The 18,238-nt window shown below is 43.9% G+C and overlaps 1 protein-coding gene across 1 annotated transcript in view; it reads right to left on the bottom strand.

Moving 5' to 3' along the window:
- Positions 1-18,238, bottom strand: part of LOC135556106 (ataxin-2-like protein) — a 35,827-nt gene that overhangs the window by 13,838 nt on the left and 3,751 nt on the right. The window contains 11 exon segments of the mRNA XM_064989029.1: positions 959-1,025; positions 11,036-11,331; positions 11,410-11,471; positions 11,567-11,644; positions 11,790-11,915; positions 12,058-12,144; positions 12,238-12,545; positions 13,732-13,950; positions 16,793-16,884; positions 17,466-17,587; positions 17,764-17,941. Coding sequence (XP_064845101.1) covers positions 959-1,025; positions 11,036-11,331; positions 11,410-11,471; positions 11,567-11,644; positions 11,790-11,915; positions 12,058-12,144; positions 12,238-12,545; positions 13,732-13,950; positions 16,793-16,884; positions 17,466-17,587; positions 17,764-17,941 — 1,635 coding nt within the window.

Below are 18,238 nucleotides of genomic sequence, written 5' to 3'. Positions count from 1 at the left end.
CACAACACATCACCGGGGGCAAACTACCTGCACTCCATGACACCTATAGCACCCGATGTCAAAGGAAGGCGAAAAAGATCAAGGACAACTACCACCCGAGTCACTGCCTGTTCACACCACTACCATCCAGAAGGCGAGGTCAGTACAGGTGCATCAAAACTGTGACCGAGAGACTGAAGAACTGCTTCAATCTCAAGGCCATCAGACTGCTAAACGGCAATTACTAACTCAGAGGCTTCTGCCTACATTGAGACCCAATCGCCTGGCCACATTGACAAAGGGATCACTAGTCACTTTAAATAATGTTTACATTACTCATATAATATGTATATACTGTATTTTATACCATCTATTACACCATTCCTGTTACTCGGCCATCGCTCATCCATATATTTATTTGTACATATTCTCATTCACCCCTTTAGATGTGTGTATTAGGTAATTGTTATCCTTCCTGTCCTCGGATGGGGCCACAGTGTCTCCTGACCCCTCCTGTCTCAGCCTACAGTATTTATGCTGCAGTAGTTTGTGTGTCGGGGGGCTGGTTCAGTTTGTTATATCGGGAGTACTTCTCCTGTCCAATTCGGTGTCCTGTGTGAATCTAAGTGTACGTTCTCTAATTCTCTCCTTCTCTCTCTCTTTCTCGGAGGACCTGAGCCCTAGGACCATAGGGTTTCTGTACAGCACTTTGAGATATCAGCTGATGTACGAAGGGCTATATAAATACATTTGATTTGATAGATATTACTGCACTGTCGGAACCAGAAGCACAAGCAATGCACTACACTCGCATTAACATCTGCTAACCATGTGTATGTGACAAATAACATTTGATTTGAACTTCTGGCCAAACAGGTTGCTGTGAGAAAACTTGTTCTCAACTACTTTCCTGTGTGTGTGTGTGTGTGTGTGTGTGTGTGTGTGTGTGTGTGTGTGTGTGTGAGAGTGAGAGACAGACCAGGGTCATGGGTGCCTTGAAGACGAACTCTTTGGCGTTGGGGTTCAGCGTAGACTTCTTCACCTGACTAAAAAAACAGAAGAAGAGCGAGATGAGAACTCAAAATCACCTTTCAAATCCCTTTTTCATACATCCATCTATCCTCAACATGGCAACTACCTTGCCCACCTGAGCATGGGGCTCACTTGACTTAATTTAGCACTGCATCAACATTGTTATATACCCTATATGCATTCATAACGGTATTCATGATATTTCACCCAGACCTAGCATAATACCTACAGATGTGCCAACATCGTATTAATACTAGGGTTGTAACGGTAGTAGGGGTGTAACGGTACACTACCTCAGTTCAGTCTGCACTGTGACCCTATATGGATACACTGCATTCTAGCCTATGCCTTGAGTAAATCTGACCTAAAAAAAAAAAACATTGTAGGCTATTCCGTTAAAACATCTAGCACCAATGGGCACGTTGTAATCAAAATTTGTATCTTAAATTGACGCATTTCAAACTTTCCTTTTGTTAAACAGCCTGGTATTGGCATATACATTACTCTTACAGAATTTCCACGTGGGAGAGGATATTGGAAATTTAATCAAAGCCGACTGGATGATAAATTATTCTGCCCTAGTTGAAAACAAGTTAACTGACTTTTTCCTGAAAGAACATAGGTACAGCAGATCCCCTTCTTGTATGGGACACTTTTAATAGTGCCTTTAGAGGCCATGAAATTCAGTACTCATCTATAAAACAAAAGCAATTTAGGTCAAAAGAGTCCATAATAACAAAGGAAATTGCCTGAGGTATAGTACCATATGACAAGCTGTAGACTACACTATCTACCAAGAGAGTTCTCATCTATATTATTCGTAGCCATCTATTTACCGCCACAGAACGAAGCTGGCACTAAGACAGCTCTCAACCAACTCTATAAGTAAAGAAAATGCTCACCCAGAAGCGGCGCTCCTAGTGGCCAAGGACTTTGATGCTGGAAAACTTAAAATCGGTTTTACCAAATGTTTTGTCATGTACAACCAGAGGTTATTTTTTTATATTTTAAACTCTATACCACCTTTACTCCACACACACAGAGATGCATACAAAGCTCTCCCCTGACCACCTGGCAAATCTGACCATAATTCCATCCTCCATCCTGCTGCTTACAAGCAAAAACAAAAGCAGGAAGTACCAGTGAGTCGCTCAATACGGAAGCGGTCAGATGACGCAGATGCTACAGCACTGTTTTGCTAGCACAGACTGGAATATGTTCCAGGGTTCATCCAATGGCACTGAGGAGTATACCACCTCAGTCATCGGCTTCATCAATAAGTGCATCAACGTCGTCCCTGCGGTGACTGTACGTACAGATCCCAACCAGAAGCCATGGATTACAGGCAATATCCGCATTGAGCTAAAGGCAAGAGCTGCCGCTTTCAAGGAGCGGGAGACTAATCCAGACGATTATAAGAAATCCCACTATGCCCTCAGACGAACTATCAAACAAGCGTCAATACAGAATTAATATTGAATCCTACTACAACGGATGACGCTCGTCGGCAGGGCTTGGAAACTATTACGGAATACAAAGACGCGAGCTGCCCATAGCCGCGAGCTTCCCGGATGAGCTAAATGCCTTATGTTCACGTCGAGGCAAGTAACACAGAAGTATGCACGAGAACACCAGCAGTTCTGGATGACTGTGCGATAACGCTCTTGGTAGCCAATGTGAACAAAACCTTTAAACAGGTCAACATTCACAAAGCCACGGGGCCAGACAGATTACCAGGACGTGTACTCAAAGCATGCTCTGACCAACTGTCAAGTGTCTTCACTGACATTTTCATCCTCTCCCTGACGCTACCCATCCCTGTCGCCGGATCATTTGTCAGCAACCGCTGAATAGCATAGTGCAGTCAAATAATATTACTAAAAAAATATTCATATTCATGAAATCATAAGTGCAATATTGCAAAAAACAGCGTAGCATTTTGTTAATCCACCTGTCGTCAGATTTGAAATTATGCTTTACAGCAAAAGCAATCCAAGCGTTTGTGTAAGTTCATCGATAGCCTAGCATAGCATTATGTACACTTAGCATCAGGAAGCTTGGTCACAAAAATCAGAAAAGCAATCAAATTAATCGTTTACCTTTGATGATCGGATGTTTTCACTCACAAGACTCCCAGTTACACAACAAATGTTCCCTTTGTTCCATAAAGATTTTATACCCAAAATACCTCCGTTTGTTTGTCGCGTTATGTTCAGAAATCCACATGAAAGAGCGGTCACAACAAAGCAGACGGAAATTCCAAAGTCTTCATAATGTCCACAGAAACATGTCAAACGTTTATAATCATTCAGTAGGTAGTATTTAAAATATTCGATAATATATCAACCAAGTGTAGGTTTTTCAATAACAGCAGGAGGCACAATGGCGGCTTTACTCTATAGCGCAAAAACTCATTCTGAGAGCCCCTACCTATCCACTTACGCAATGTGATCTTTCACGCTCATTTTTCAAAATAAAAGCCTGAAACTATGTCTAAAGACTGTTGGCACCTTAGGGAAGCCAGAGAAAAAGGAATCTGGTTGATATCCCTTTAAATGGAGGATAGGAATGCATAGGAACAGAAGGGTTTCAAAATAAGAGGATTGGATTTTCCTCAGGGTTTCACCTGCAATATCAGTTCTGTTATACACAGAATATTTTGACAGTTTTGGAAACTTTAGTGTTTTCTATCCTCATCTGACAATTATATGCATATTCTAGCATCTGGTCCTGAGAAATAAGCCGTTTACTTTGGGAACGTTATTTTTCCAAACAAAAATAGTGCTCCTTGCTTCAAGAGGTTAAAGCAGGCCACCATAGTCCTGTGCCCAAGGAAGCGAAGGTAACCTGCCTAAATGATTAGCGCTCCGTGGCACTCACATCAGTAGCCATGAAGTGCTTTGAAAGGCTGATCATGGCTCACATCAACAGCATCCTCCCGGACACCCTAGACCCACTCCAATTCACATAACGTCCCAACAGATACACAGATGATGGAATCTCTATTACACTCCATACTGCCCTTTCCCACCTGTGAGAATGCTGCTCATTGACTACAGCTCAGCGTTCAACACCATAGTGCCCACGAAGCTCATCACTAAGCTAAGGGCTCTGGAACTAAACACCCTAACGGAACATCCCCAGGTGGGTAAGGGTAGGCAACAACATGTCTGCCACACTGATCCTCAACACTGGGGCCCCTCAGGGATGTGTACTTAGTCCCTTCCAGTATTCCCTGTTCACCCACGACCGCGTGGCCAAACACCACTCCAACACCATCATTAAGTTTGCTGACGACACAACAGCGTCAATACAGGACTAATCACCGACAACAATGAGTCTATAGGGAGGTGATCAGAACTGGCAGGGTGGTGCCAGGACAACAACTTCTCCCTCAATGTGAGCAAGACAAAGGAGCTGATCGCAGACTACAGGAAAAGGCGGCCAGAACAGGCCCCCATTAACATTGATGGGGCTGTAGTGGAACGGGTCGAGAGTTTCAAGTTCCTTGGTGTCCACATCACCAACGAACTATCGTTGTCCAAACATACCAAGACCGTCGCGAAGAGGGCACAACAAAACCTTTTCCCCCTCAGGAGACTGAAAAGATTTTGCAAGCTTCCTGCCATCCAGGACCTATATAATAGGCGGTGTCAGAGGAAAAAATTGTCAGAGGCTACAGTCACCCATCTCCAAAATATTGCAATTTTTTAAAACAAGCCTTAGAAAGTGGGATGCAATTTCAGTTTAATCCACCTGAAAAGGAACAAATAATACAAATAATGGTTAAAATCAAATATACTAATAGATTAATCTTAAAAAAAAAAAAAAAGTAGAATCTTCATAAATTATATCATAAATAGGACTGGTGGAGTTGTCACACATGCAGCTAACGCAGACATATGGAAATGTATGTTCTACCCAAAATTAAAAATAACTAAATTGCAGCATTACCACAAAAATGGAAGAGGTGGAAGGCGGGAAAATTACCGAACTTGCTGTCGGCCTTGCATGAAAGACCATGCAAGGCCAAATGGCTTCTTTGGGAACGGTGGGCAGTAGCTTGGATGAATAAGGTGCCCAGAGTAAATGGCCTGTTACTCAGGCCCAGAAGCTCAAATATGCATATAATTAGTAGATTTGGATAGAAAACTCAGAAGTTGCCAAAACTGTTCAAATAATGGCTGAGTATAACAGAACTCATATGGCAGGCAAAAACCTGAGAAAAATCCAACCAGGAAGTGGGAAATGAGGTTCAAGTGATTGCCAATCCAATATCCAATGTACATGGGGTCAGAATGCACTTCCTAAGGCTTCCAGTAGATGTCAACAGTCTTTAGAAAGTTGTTTCGGGCTTCTATTGTGAAAGGGGAGCGAATAAGAGCTGTTTCAACAAGTGGTCATGCTGAAAGCCTTTAGTTGTCTCGCGCTTTCCTTTCCTTTCCTTTCCAATAACAACGGAATTGTCCGGTTGGAATATTATTAAAGATCTATGATAAAAACATCCTAAAGATTGATTATATACACATCATGACATGTTTCTACGAACTTTAAATGGAACTTTTTTGACTGTCTGGATTTTGTGCCCGCGCTTTGTGCATTTGGATTAGTGAACTAAATGCGAACAAAAAGGAGGTATTTGGACAAAGATGGACTTTATCGAACAAAACAAACATTTATTGTGTAACTGGGATTCCTGGGAGTGCATTCCAATGAAGATCAAAGTGAATATTTATAACACCATTTCTGACTTTTGTTGACTCCACAACTTGGCGGGTATCTGTATGGCTTGTTTTGGTGGCTGAGTGCTGTACTCAGATTACCGCATGGTGTGCTTTCGCCGTAAAGCTTTTTTGAAATCTGACACAGCGGTTGCATTAAGGAGAAGTTTCTTTAATCCTATGTATAACACTTGTATCTTTCAAATTTTGAGTGTTTCTGTAAATTGACGTGGCTCTGCAAATTCACAAATATGAATTTTATTGAACAAAACATACATGTATTGTGTAACATTAAGTCCTATGAGTGCCATCTGATGAAGAGCAAAGGTCAGTGATTCATTTTCTCCATTTCTGCTTTTTGTGACTTCTCTCTTTGGCTGGAAAATGGTTGTGTGTTTTGTGACTAGGCGCTGACCTAACATAATCGCATGGTATGCTGTTGCCGTAAAGCCATTTTGAAATCGGACACTGTGGTTGGATTAACAAGTTTTTTTAAACTGGTGAATAATACTTGTATGTTTGAGGAATTTAATTATGAGATTTCAGTTGAATTTGGCGCCCTGCAATTTCACTGGCTGTTGTCAAATTGATCCCGTTAACCGGACTTGAGCCCTATGAAGCTAAAGAAAATTGTGATGAATAGAAAGTATATCCATCCATACCAGATCCATTTAAGGACCAAAAAATTGACAACTGTGCCTAATAAATTGCGAAAAAATTAACAAAAAAAAGAAACATCCTCTCACTACCAACTGCGTTTATTTTCAGCAAACTTAACATGTGTAAATATTTGTATGAACAGAAGATTCAGACAAAAACTGAACAAGTACCACAGACGTGACAAAAAAAACCGGAATAATGTGTCCATGAACAAAGGGGGGAGGGATCAAAATTAAAGTCAGTCAGTATCTGGTGTCGTCACCAGGTACTGCAGTGCATCTCCTCCTCATGGACTGCACCAGATTTGCCAGTTTTTGCTGTGAGATGTTACCCCACTCTTCCACCAAGGCACCTGCAAGTTCCTGGACATTTCTGGGGTGAATGGCGATAGCCCTCACCCTCCGATCCAACAGGTCCAAAACATGCTCAATGGGACTGAGATCTTTGCTGGCCATGGCAGAACACTGAAATCAAGCACAGACCGAGCAGTATGGCTGGTGGCATTGTCATGCTGAAGGGCCATGTCAGGATGAGCCTGCAGGAAGGGCGTCACATGAGGGAGGATGGCTTCCCTGTAACGCACAGCGTTGAGATTGCCTGCAATGACAACAAGCTCATTCCGATGCTGCTGTGACACACCGTCCCAGACCATGATGGACCCTCCACCTCCAAATCAATCCCCCTCCAGAGTGCAGGCCTCGGTGTAACGCTCATTCCTTCGACGATAAACGCGGATCCGACCATCACCCATGCTGAGACAGAACCGCAACTCGTCAGTGAAGAGCAGTTTTTGCCAGTGGTTTTCTGCCCATAGGCGACGTTGTTGACGGTGATGTCTGGTGAGGACCTGCCTTACAACAGGTCTACAAGCCCTCAGTCCAGCCTTTCTCAGCCTATTGCGGACAGTCTGAGCACTGATGGAGGGATTGTGTGTTCCTAGTGTAACTCTGGCAGTTGTTGTTGCCATCCTGTACCTGTCCCACAGGTGTGACTTTCGGATGTACCGATGTCCTGTGCAGGTGTTGTTACACTTGGTCTGCCACTGCAAGGATGATCAGCTGTCCATCCTGTCTCCCTGTAGCGCTGTCTTAGGCGTCTCACAGTACACAGACCCTGGGCATCTTTCCTTTGGTGTTTTTCCCCAGAGTCAGTAGAAAGGCCTCTTTAGTGTCCTAAGTTTTCATAACTGTGACCTCAATTGCCTACCGTCTGTAAGTTGTTAGTGTCTTAAAGACTGTTCCACAGGTGCATGTTCATTAAACAAGCATGGGAAACAGTGTTTAAACCCTTTACAATGAAAATCAGTTAAGTTAATTGGATTTTTACAAATTATCTTTGAAAGGCAGGGTCCTGAAAAGTTTAGTTGGGTAGAGATATTGTCAGCAGCATACCACCCTGCATACAACTGCTGGCTTGCTTCTGATGCTAAGCAGGGTTGGTCCTGGTCAGTTCCTGGATGGGAGACCAGATGCTGCTGGAAGTGGTGTTGGAGGGCCAGTAGGAGGCACTCTTTCCACACATATCCCACTGCCTTGTGTAGGGTGCAGTCTTTCGGATGGGACGTTAAACGGGTGTCCTGACTCTCTGAGGTCATTAAAGATCCCATGGCACTTATCGTAAGAGTAGGGGCGTTAACCCCGGTGTCCTGGCTAAATTCCCAATCTGGCCCTCAAACCATCACAGTCACCTAATAATCCCCAGTTTACAATTGGCCCCCTCTCCCCTGTAACTATTCCCCAGGTCGTTGCTGCAAATGAGAAAGTGTTCAGTCAACTTACCTGGTAAAATAACAGATAAATACAGATATTCGATGTACCGATTCCAGGGCACATGAATTGACACGCAAAACGAAGCCAAACTCAACTTCTAAATTTTCAATTTAATTTTTACTAATTTCTTGAAACCAATAGAATGTTATACAGTTGGAGTCAATAAAACTCATTTTTCAACAACTCCACAAATTTCTTGTTAACAAACTATAGTTGTGGCAAGTTGGTTAGGATATCTAATCTGTATATAAAAAATTATTTCACTGTATCACAATTCCAGTGGGTCAGAAGTTTACATACACTAAGATGACTGTGCCTTTAAACAGCTTGGAAAATTCCAGAAAATTATGTCATGGCTTTAATAGAAGCTTCCGATAGGCTAATTGACATAATTTGAATCAATTGAAGGTGTACCTGTGGGTGTATTTCAAGGCCTACCTTCAAACTCAGTGCCTCTGCTTGACATCATGGGAAATCAAAAGAAATCAGCCAACACCTATGAAAAAAAAATTGTGGACCTCCACAAGTCTGGTTCATCCATGGGAGCAATTTCCAAATGCCTGAAGGTACCACGTTCATCTGCACAAACAATAGTGCGCAAGTATAAACACCATGGGACCACGCAGCCGTCATACCACTCAGGAAGGAGACGTGTTCTGTCTCCTAGAGATGAACGTACTTAAGTGCGAAAAGTGCAAATCAATCCCAGAACAGCAAAGCACCTTGTGAAGATGCTGGAGGAAACAGGCACAAGTGTCTTTATCCACAGTAAACCGAGCCCAATATCAACACAACCTGAAAGCCCGCTCAGCAAGGAAGAAGCCACTGCTCCAAAACTGCCATAAAAAGCCAGACTACGGTTTGCAACTGCACATGGGGACAAAGATTGTACTTTTTGGAGAAATGTCCTCTGGTCTGATGAAACAAAAATAGAACTGTTCGCCATAATGACCATCGTTATGGTTGGAGGAAAATGGGGGAGGCTTGCAAGCCAAAGAACACCATCCCAACTGTGAAGCAAAGGGGTGGCAGTAACATGTTGTGGGGGTGCTTTGCTGCAGGAGGAACTGGTGCGCTTCACAAAAAAGACATCATGAGGACGGAAAATGTTGTGGATATATTGAAGCAATATCAAGACATCAGCCAGGAAGTTAAAGCTTGGTCGCAAATGGGTCTTCCACATGGACAATGACCCCAAGCACACTTCCAAAGTTGTGCCAAAATGGCTTATGGACAACAAAGTCAAGGTATTGGAGTGGCCATCACAAAGCCCTGACCTCAGTCCAATAGAACATTTGTGGGCAGAACTGAAAAAGCCTATGTGAGCAAGGAGGCCTAGAGACCTCACTCAGTTACACCAGCTCTTGTCAGGAAGAACGGGCCAAAATTCACCCAATTTATTGTGGATAGCTTTTGGAAGGCTTCCCGGAACGTTTGACCCAAGTTAAACAATTTAAAGGCAATGCTACCAAATACTAATTGAGTGTATGTATGTATGTAAAATTCGGACCCACTGGGAATGTGATGAAAGAAATAAAGCTGAACTAAATCATTCAGACATTTCACATTCTTAAAATAAAGTGGTGATCCTAACTGACCTAAGACAGGGAATTTTAACTAGGATTAAATGTCAGAACATTAATGGAAGCAACAATCTGTCTGCAATATTAAAGTGGATACACCCCCTAAGGAAAAAAAAGTTTACAAAAAAAAAAAAAAAAAATGAAACAGTCTTAAACTAGTTATGTACGTTGGCGAGTTGTGGGGTCAATAAACCATAATTGGAGGATCCTCAATTATTTAAAATCTCAAATTTCCCAACAGTTTGGCTTCACAGTAGACTACAATGGCAATGGACAGAGAGATGTGGATAAAACGCGAACAGTATGTCGCCACCGCTAAATGAGAATACCCTAATAAACATGTTGACACATTAGCAACACCACAGAGTACCGGAACAAGAATAACAGCAACACATCGTCTCCTCTATGCATTCAAACAGCTGATTATGACCAGGCCAAAGACAGGCTATGTTAATATTTTTTACAGTCTGGGTTATAGCTGCGGATATGCGCCCATTCTCGGTGGTTGAGAAAAGGGGGTTTAAGCACCTCGTAAAAGTGCTTGAGCTACGTTACCACTTCCCTCTTGCACCCATTTCATCAAACAGGTTACTTGCTCTATATACGCAAACCAAAGCAGAAGTTTCCAGTGATTTGCCCTATGCACCATGTGTTGCGCTTACTTAACAGTGAGCCTATCACATTTACCCCGGAGTGGGAGATGTACCTTGGTACAGACGCTTATCTGGCACTGACTGAGGCAGTGTCATAGCGCGTTTGTAATCAAGAGGGAAGTGGGCATTTACCATATACGACTGGGAAAAACTCACTTGAACGGCCCTCAAGCTTGTAATTACTAGTGGGAAACTTGTCCGTCATCCTGCGCACCCACTTCTCCCACATCACCTATTAAGGAAATGGCCCCAAAAACAGTATTTTCGGCAGTTAAATGCAACAGAACATTATTTATAAAAAGCACTACAATTTCTATACAACCACGAAAGCTGTACTTTCAGTTGACACAGCTCATTGGCATTTTGCAACGAGTTCAAATCGCATGAATGCATCCAACTAGTATTTATGACTTCACAACTGGTAAATTCCCACCTCCCACATGGTTACAAACACAGCATTGGAGTAGAAACTTGAGGCCCAATCTAACAAGCTGGTCACAACAGACAATGTCAGGGACATTGTGAATGACATTCACATCTTTCCTGTGACCCCACAACCGTAATACGTACCGAACGACTTAAGAGTAGACTATTGCACTACACTGTGGAATAAAGCACTGTTCTCGGGTCACACTTACTCAGCCACACCCTCTGCTCGCTCGCCGCCCTCCTCCTCCTCCTCGCTGCCAGGGGACCTGGCTGGCTGAGGTGTCTGTCTGTCTGGTCCTGATGACTGAGAGGCAGTGTTGGGGGCTGGAGAGGGGGTAGGGGTGGTGGGGGTCAGGGTGAAGGAGGACCCCTCTCCAGATTGGGGGTCCTGGCAGGGGGTGTGGCCAGGGGCGGGTACGGACTCGGCTGTGGTGGCGGAGTCTGATGGGGAGGGCTGGGCGGAGTCTGAGGAAGTGGGGCCAGCAGAAGAGGGGCTGGGCTGGAGCTGTGGAAGAGAGCGAGTGTCAGAATCAGATAAGATACATGGGTCACACACAGGCATGCATGGACATGACACACTTACCCTGAACTCTTTGCCAAATTTCCGTAGCTCCTCCAACTGTGTTCTCTGCAGGACTGAGGGAACTGAGAGGGAGAGAGAAAATATTTTCTTCAAAAGACCTGAGAAAACGGAAAGGACACGGACCAGTCAAATGGAGAGAAGAAAGGAGAGCGCTGACCTTTGCCGCTCTTGCCGTCTTGAGGGCTGGCTGGGCCTTCTGTCCTCTCCTTAGCCGCTGAGCTTAGGATCTCATTCACTGAAAGCGAGAGAATAAGAAAGCAAGAGACATATGGAGAGATTAAGAGGTAGAGAAAGGAACAGAAATCATAAACTAAACTAAAAGAACTTCAATAAATGACAATTCTGTAAAAAGAAAATTGTGTAGTAATCATCCTCCTCACCATCCACAGTGAAAAGAGGGGTGGGGCCAGAGGACTTAGGTGTTGCCGAGGCGATCGAGGAGGAGGAAGTGTCCAGGTAGGAAGGGCCAGCCAGAGTGGGGTCGTCTGGTTTTGGAGAGCGAGAGACTGCGGGGAGAGAAAGAGAAGAAGAGAGAAGGGAAAAGGAGAGGTGAGGGTTGTGAATCGTCTAGAATATGAGTGTCGGAAATGTGCGGTTGTGTGCACTTACAGATGAGGTGTGTGTGTGTGTGTGTGTGTGTGTGTGTACCTGCAGGTGAGGACTGGGAGCTTGGGTTGCGCAGAGTTCGATTGGTCTGTACGGATCTCTGGGCTTTGGGGGAAGTTCTGGACGACACTGATCCATAGAAAGAGCCCAATTAACACTCAATATACCCCAAAACTCCCACACACTTCCTCCCTCAATATACCAAAAAGACAGAGGCCTTACCTCCGTTGACAGAAGAGCGCGAGGTATCAGCCAGAGCTTGTGGGTGAGAGATGGAGTGAGGGATCGGGTGAGAGGAAGAAGAGGGGGTAGGGCTACTGGGCTGGCCCGGGGGGCTGGCTTGGGACTGGTGGGGAGAGTAGGCGCCCCTGATGGACAGCGGGCTGCACCTATCAGAACCCTGGGATGGCCGAGAGGAGCCGGGGACTCCTGTTCGATTGGGTATTGGACCAGAGGCTCCTCCCCTCAGGCTGCTGGGGGGGACACCCATCTCCCTAGCCCTCTGGGGAAGCGGAATATATTTACCGTCCCTAGAGAGAGAGAGAGAGAGAGATACACTGAACAAAGTATAAATGCAACAATTTCTAAGATTTTACTGAATAACAGTTCATGTAAGGAAATCAGTCCATTTAAATCAATTCATTAAGGCCAAATCTACAGATTTAACATGACTGGGAATAGAGACATGCATCTGTTGGGCACATATACCATAAATAAAAAGGTAGGGGAGTGCAGTGCTACATATCCTTCGCAGAGTTGATCAGGCTGTTGATTGTGGCCTGTGGAATGTTTTCCCACTCCTCTTCAATGGCCGTGCGAAGTTGCTGGATATTGGTGGGGAAACGCTGTCATACACGTTGATCCAGAGGATCACAAACATGCTCAATGGGTGATATGTCTGGTGAGTATGCAGGCCGAGAAAGAACTGGGACATTTTCAACTTCCAGGAATTGTGTTCAGATCCTTGCCGCATGGGGCCTTGCATTATCATGTAGAAACATGAGGTGATGCCACGACAATGGGCCTCAGAATCTCATCACGGTATCTCTGTGCATTCAAATTGCCATCAATAAAATTCAATCGTGTTCATTGTCCGTAGCTTATACCTGCCAAAACCATGACCCCACTACTGGGCACCATGTTGACATCAGCAAACCTCTCACCCACACATGCACTCTGCCATCTGCCCAGTTTAGCTGAAACCGGGATTCATCGGTGAACACCACACTTCTCCAGCGTTCCAGTTGCTCTGGTGGACATCCCTGCACGTCCTCAACTTGAGACATGTGGCATTGTGTTGTATGACAAAACTACACATTTTAGAGTGGCTTTTTATTGTCCCCAGCACATTGTGCATCTGAATAATCGTCATGCTACTTAACCAGCTTCTTGATTTGCCCCACCTGTCAGGTGGATGGATTACCTTTGCAAAGGAGAAATGCTCACTAACAGGGATGTAAACAAAAGTGAAAAAAAATTGAGAAGAATAAGTTTCTGGTGACATGGGAAAGAAAGCTCATGAAAGATGGGTCCAACACTTTACATGTTGCAATTATATTTTTGTTCAGTGCATGTTAGAGTGTTATGCCGGTTTCTACAACTGATTGAGTAGCCTACATCCTTGCACAGATGCAGTTTTGACAACTGTGTTTATGCCTCCATGTATTGAGTTTAGAACTAAGCGTGTGTATGTCTGCGATTCTCCTACGGACTCACCTGCTCCCGGCATTGCTCTGGAATCCAGGGCTGCCCCTCTCCCTCCCCTCGTCTCTCTCTCGGACCACGGCGCTGTACTTGTCCTCCTCACTCTTATCGTCGTTCTCCAGGTTGGTGCGGTGACGATACTGGGGACTGCCCTCAATCTCATTCGCTAGGCGGGCCGCACGTGCCTCCCTCTGTCGGAAGCCATCCGAGCTGCCCCTTTCCAGGGGAACACTGTATGGGGAGAAAGAGAAATAAGACTTCCAAGGTCATTCAGAAACACGTGTGAAAATGGGAGATGCGAGTGAATAAGGCTGTGTTCACACAGGCAGCGCAATTCGTATGTTTTTTTTCTCACCAATTGGTCTTTTGACCGATCAGCTATGAAAAAGATCTGTGATAGGTCAAAATACCAATCAGTGGAAAAGAAATAACAGAATGACAGAGCTAAACTCAGGGTCCTGAAAAGGGTATGAGAGACTTTCAAAGACATCTCATAAAAATCCAAATACCTACACCGATATTTATTGTAAAGGGTTTAAACACAGTTTCCCATGCTTGTTCAATGAACATGCACCCGTGGAACGGCCATTAAGACTAGAGGTCGACCGATTATGATTTTTCAACGCCGATACAGATTATTGGAGGACCAAAATAAGCTGATACCAATTAATCGCACATTTTTTATTTATTTGTAATAACGACAATTACAACAATACTGAATGAACACTTATTTTAACTTAATATAATACATGAATAAAATCAAATTAGCCTCAAGTAAATAATGAAACATGTTCAATTTGGTTTAAATAATGCAAAAACAGTGTTGGAGAAGAAAGTAAAAGTGCAATATGCGCCATGTAAGAAAGCTAACGTTTAAGTTCCTTGCTCAGAACATGAGAACATATGAAAGCTGGTGGTTCATTTTAACATGAGTCTTCAATATTCCCAGGTAAGAAGTTTTAGGTTGTAGTTATTATAGGACTATTTCTTTCTATACCATTTGCATTTCATTAACCTTTGACTATTGGATGTTCTTATAGGCACTTTAGTATTGCCAATGTAACAGTATACCTTCTGTCCCTCTCCTCTCTCCTCTCTCCTCCCTGGGCTCGAACCAGGAACACAACAGCCATCCTCGAGGCAGCGTTACTCATCACTCCACAAAAGCCGCGGCCCTTGCAGAGCAAGGGGAACAACTACTCCAAGTCTCAGAGCGAGTGCCGTTTGAAACGCTATTAGCGCGCACCCTGCTAACTAGCTGGCTATTTCACATCAGTTACACCAGCCTAATCCCGGGAGTTGACAGGCTTGAAGTCATAAACAGCTGCTGGCAAACGCATGAAAGTGCTGTTTGAATGAATGCTTACGAGCCTGCTGCTGCCTGCCATCGCCCAGTCAGACTGCTCTATCAAATCATAGACTTAGTTATAACATGATAACACAAAGAAATACGAGCCTTAGGTCATTACCTTGCGTCCCACTTGGACAAAAAAACTGGGAAAATGCAGCGCGACAAATTCAAAAAAATGATATAAAAAACTAACTTTCATTAAATCACACATGTAAGATACTCAATTAAAGCTACACTTGTTGCGAATCCAGCCAACATGTGAGATTTTAAAAAGGCTTTTCGGCGAAAGCATAAGAAGCTATTATCTGATGATAGCACAATAGTACACAAAGTGGGTAGTATATTTCAACCCCGCAGGCACTACACAAAACGCAGAAATAAACTATAAAACATGCATTACCTTTGACGAGCTTCTTTTGTTGGCACTCCAATATGTCCCATAAACATCACAATTGGTCCTTTTGTTTGTTTAATTCTGTCCATATATATCCAAATGTCAATTTATAAAGAGCTTTTGATCCAGGAAAAAAAACAGTTCCCAAAATGTGCAACGTCACTACAAAATATTTCAAAAGTTGCCTATAAACTTTACCAAAATATTTCAAACTACTTTTGTAATACAACAAAGGTATTTTTAAACGTTAATAATCGATCAAATTGAAGACAGGTCTATCTATGTCACACATGCGGGACAGGTACCGGATGGCAACAACCTCCGGAGTTACACCATGAACGCACAATCCCGCAATTAGTACTCACTGTCCACAATAGGCCGAGAGAGGCTGGACTGAGGGCTTGTAGGCCTGTTGTAAAGGCAGGTCCTCACCAGACATCACCAGCAGCAACATCACCTATGGACACGAACCCACCGTCGCTGGACCAAACAGGACTGTCAAACACTGCTCTTCACTGACAAGTCGCGGTTGTCTCACCAGGGGTGATCGTCCGACTCGCGTTTATCGTCGAAGGAATGAGCGTTACACTGAGGCCTGTGCTCTGGAACAGGATCGATTTGGAGGTGGAGGGTCCGTCATGGTCTGGGGCGGTGTGTCACAGCATCATTGGAATGAGCTTGTTGCCATTGCAGGCAATCTCAACGCTGTGTGTTACAGGGAAGACATCCTCCTCCCCCATGTGGTACCCTTCCTGCAGGGTCATCCTGACATGACCCTCCAGCATGACAATGTCACCAGCCATACTGCTCATTCTGTGCGTGATTTCATGCAAAACAGGAATGTCAGTGTTCTGCCATGGCCAGCGAAGAGCCCGGATCTCCATCCCATTGAGCAAGTATGGGACCTGTTGGATCAGAGGGTGAGGGCTAGGGGCCATTCCCCCCAGAAATGTCCGGGAACTTGCAGGTGCCTTGGTGGAAGAGTGGGGTAACATCTCACAGCAAGAACTGGCAAATCTGGTGAAGTGAGGAGATGCACTGCAGTACTTAATGCAGCTGGTGGCCACACCAGATACTGACCGTTACTTTTGACCCCCCCATTTGTTCAGGGACACATTAAACCATTTCTGTTAGTCACATGTCTGTGGAACTTGTTCAGTTCATGTCTTAGTTGTTGAATCTCACTATTTTCATACAAATGTTAAGTTTCCTGAAAATAAACGCAGTTGACAGTGAGAGGACGTTTCTGTTTTTGCTGAATTTATATAGACAGATCAACCTGAGCATATTCCACAATCAGAATAAGGAGCTGAGGGGAGAATACTCACGTGTACATGGAGAGGCTGGAATCGTAGGTGGACGTGACACCATACGTCTCCTCGTTAAACTTGAACATTTCGCTGGCATCCCAGCCATTAGACTAACAGAGACAGAAGAACCATCCAGTAAGTGTTTGCGTGTCAATAACCAGGTTTTCATCCAAACATTTCATGCTGATGAATTACTTGACACATTAAAAAAAACTCAGACCTGGTAGAAACAGCAAATTTGTAGTCAAAATATTCTATTGTCAACAACACTATTTTTTGGTCTGTGAAATTGATTATACATAATTACGGAGGAAACGCTGTTAGCAATGATATGTTACATTGTTGTAACCTACTACCATCACAACGTATGAAAGCATAAGGAGTTTATAGCGTTTAAGCTTGCTATTTACCACAAAAGTTTGTGACAGAACCAACAGTAGAGTAAAAAAATGTGATTGAAAAACACTGAACTTCTGTTTTTTATTTGGTACATTGTAATTGAAACAAATATTTTTTATGTGCACTAGGTTATCACGCAGTTTTTTTTACATCAGTAACAAGTCAGTTTGATAGAAACCCACCTGCGGCAGGAACATTCAAAATTAGTTTATGCAGATTGTAGAAACTGTCGCAAATTGGATGGAAACCTAGCTACTGTGTCTATTCATCTCACTGTGTGTGAGCGCCTCACCGTGTCCGTCTCCAGGTCGAAGCCTTCTCCATTGCTGTCCCCTCCGTCCCACCTCTGCAGCACCTTCTCCCTGTGTTCCCCGTTCACCCGCGATGAGCTGATTGCTGTATCTGTGAAAGCATCTACACGAACAAAGCCTAAATTTGAAGGTATGCATCATCTACTAGGGGTACATAATAATCCACACGCACACTTGGTTCACCCTGCCATCAGTCTCATTCAGTTCGACTACTACTTAAACACACATCCTTATCTTGAATCAGTTTCAGTCACACTGACAATGCACTCTCACACTTACCTCTGATGGCGTAGTTGAGGTCCACATCTCGACAAGTCATTGTGACCAGGTCACCGGGGCTGAAAATCATGGTGTCTGTGATCTCCTCGATCCTGGGCAGGGAGGGAGGCAAGCCTCCCCCTCCATCTCCCTCTCCTCCTTCGCTCCGCTTGTGGACAGCGTCAACCACCAGCTCACACTGGAGTAAAAACACATTAGGACCACGGATAAACCACAGAGGTTAACCGAAGAGCGACTACAGGCAGTGGTCAATGTGACCTGGGGTGTATTCATTACGCTGATTCCATTGCAAAATACTGTGTTGCAAAACATTTTGCAACAGAAACCATTTACCCCAAAACGTAGAACGTTTTGCAACAAAAACAAGTTTCTATTGGACAATTTTAGGTCAGTACCTCCTGGTGTTGCATGGTATACCGAAGCGTCGGTAGTTTTTCGATAGTATAAGATAAGCTGTTCAGTAATAGATTTATTG

Source organism: Oncorhynchus masou, chromosome 15 (assembly GCF_036934945.1).
Source record: "Oncorhynchus masou masou isolate Uvic2021 chromosome 15, UVic_Omas_1.1, whole genome shotgun sequence".
In the NCBI taxonomy this organism is placed as follows: domain Eukaryota; kingdom Metazoa; phylum Chordata; class Actinopteri; order Salmoniformes; family Salmonidae; genus Oncorhynchus; species Oncorhynchus masou.
This window is presented reverse-complemented; position numbering and strand designations above follow the sequence as displayed.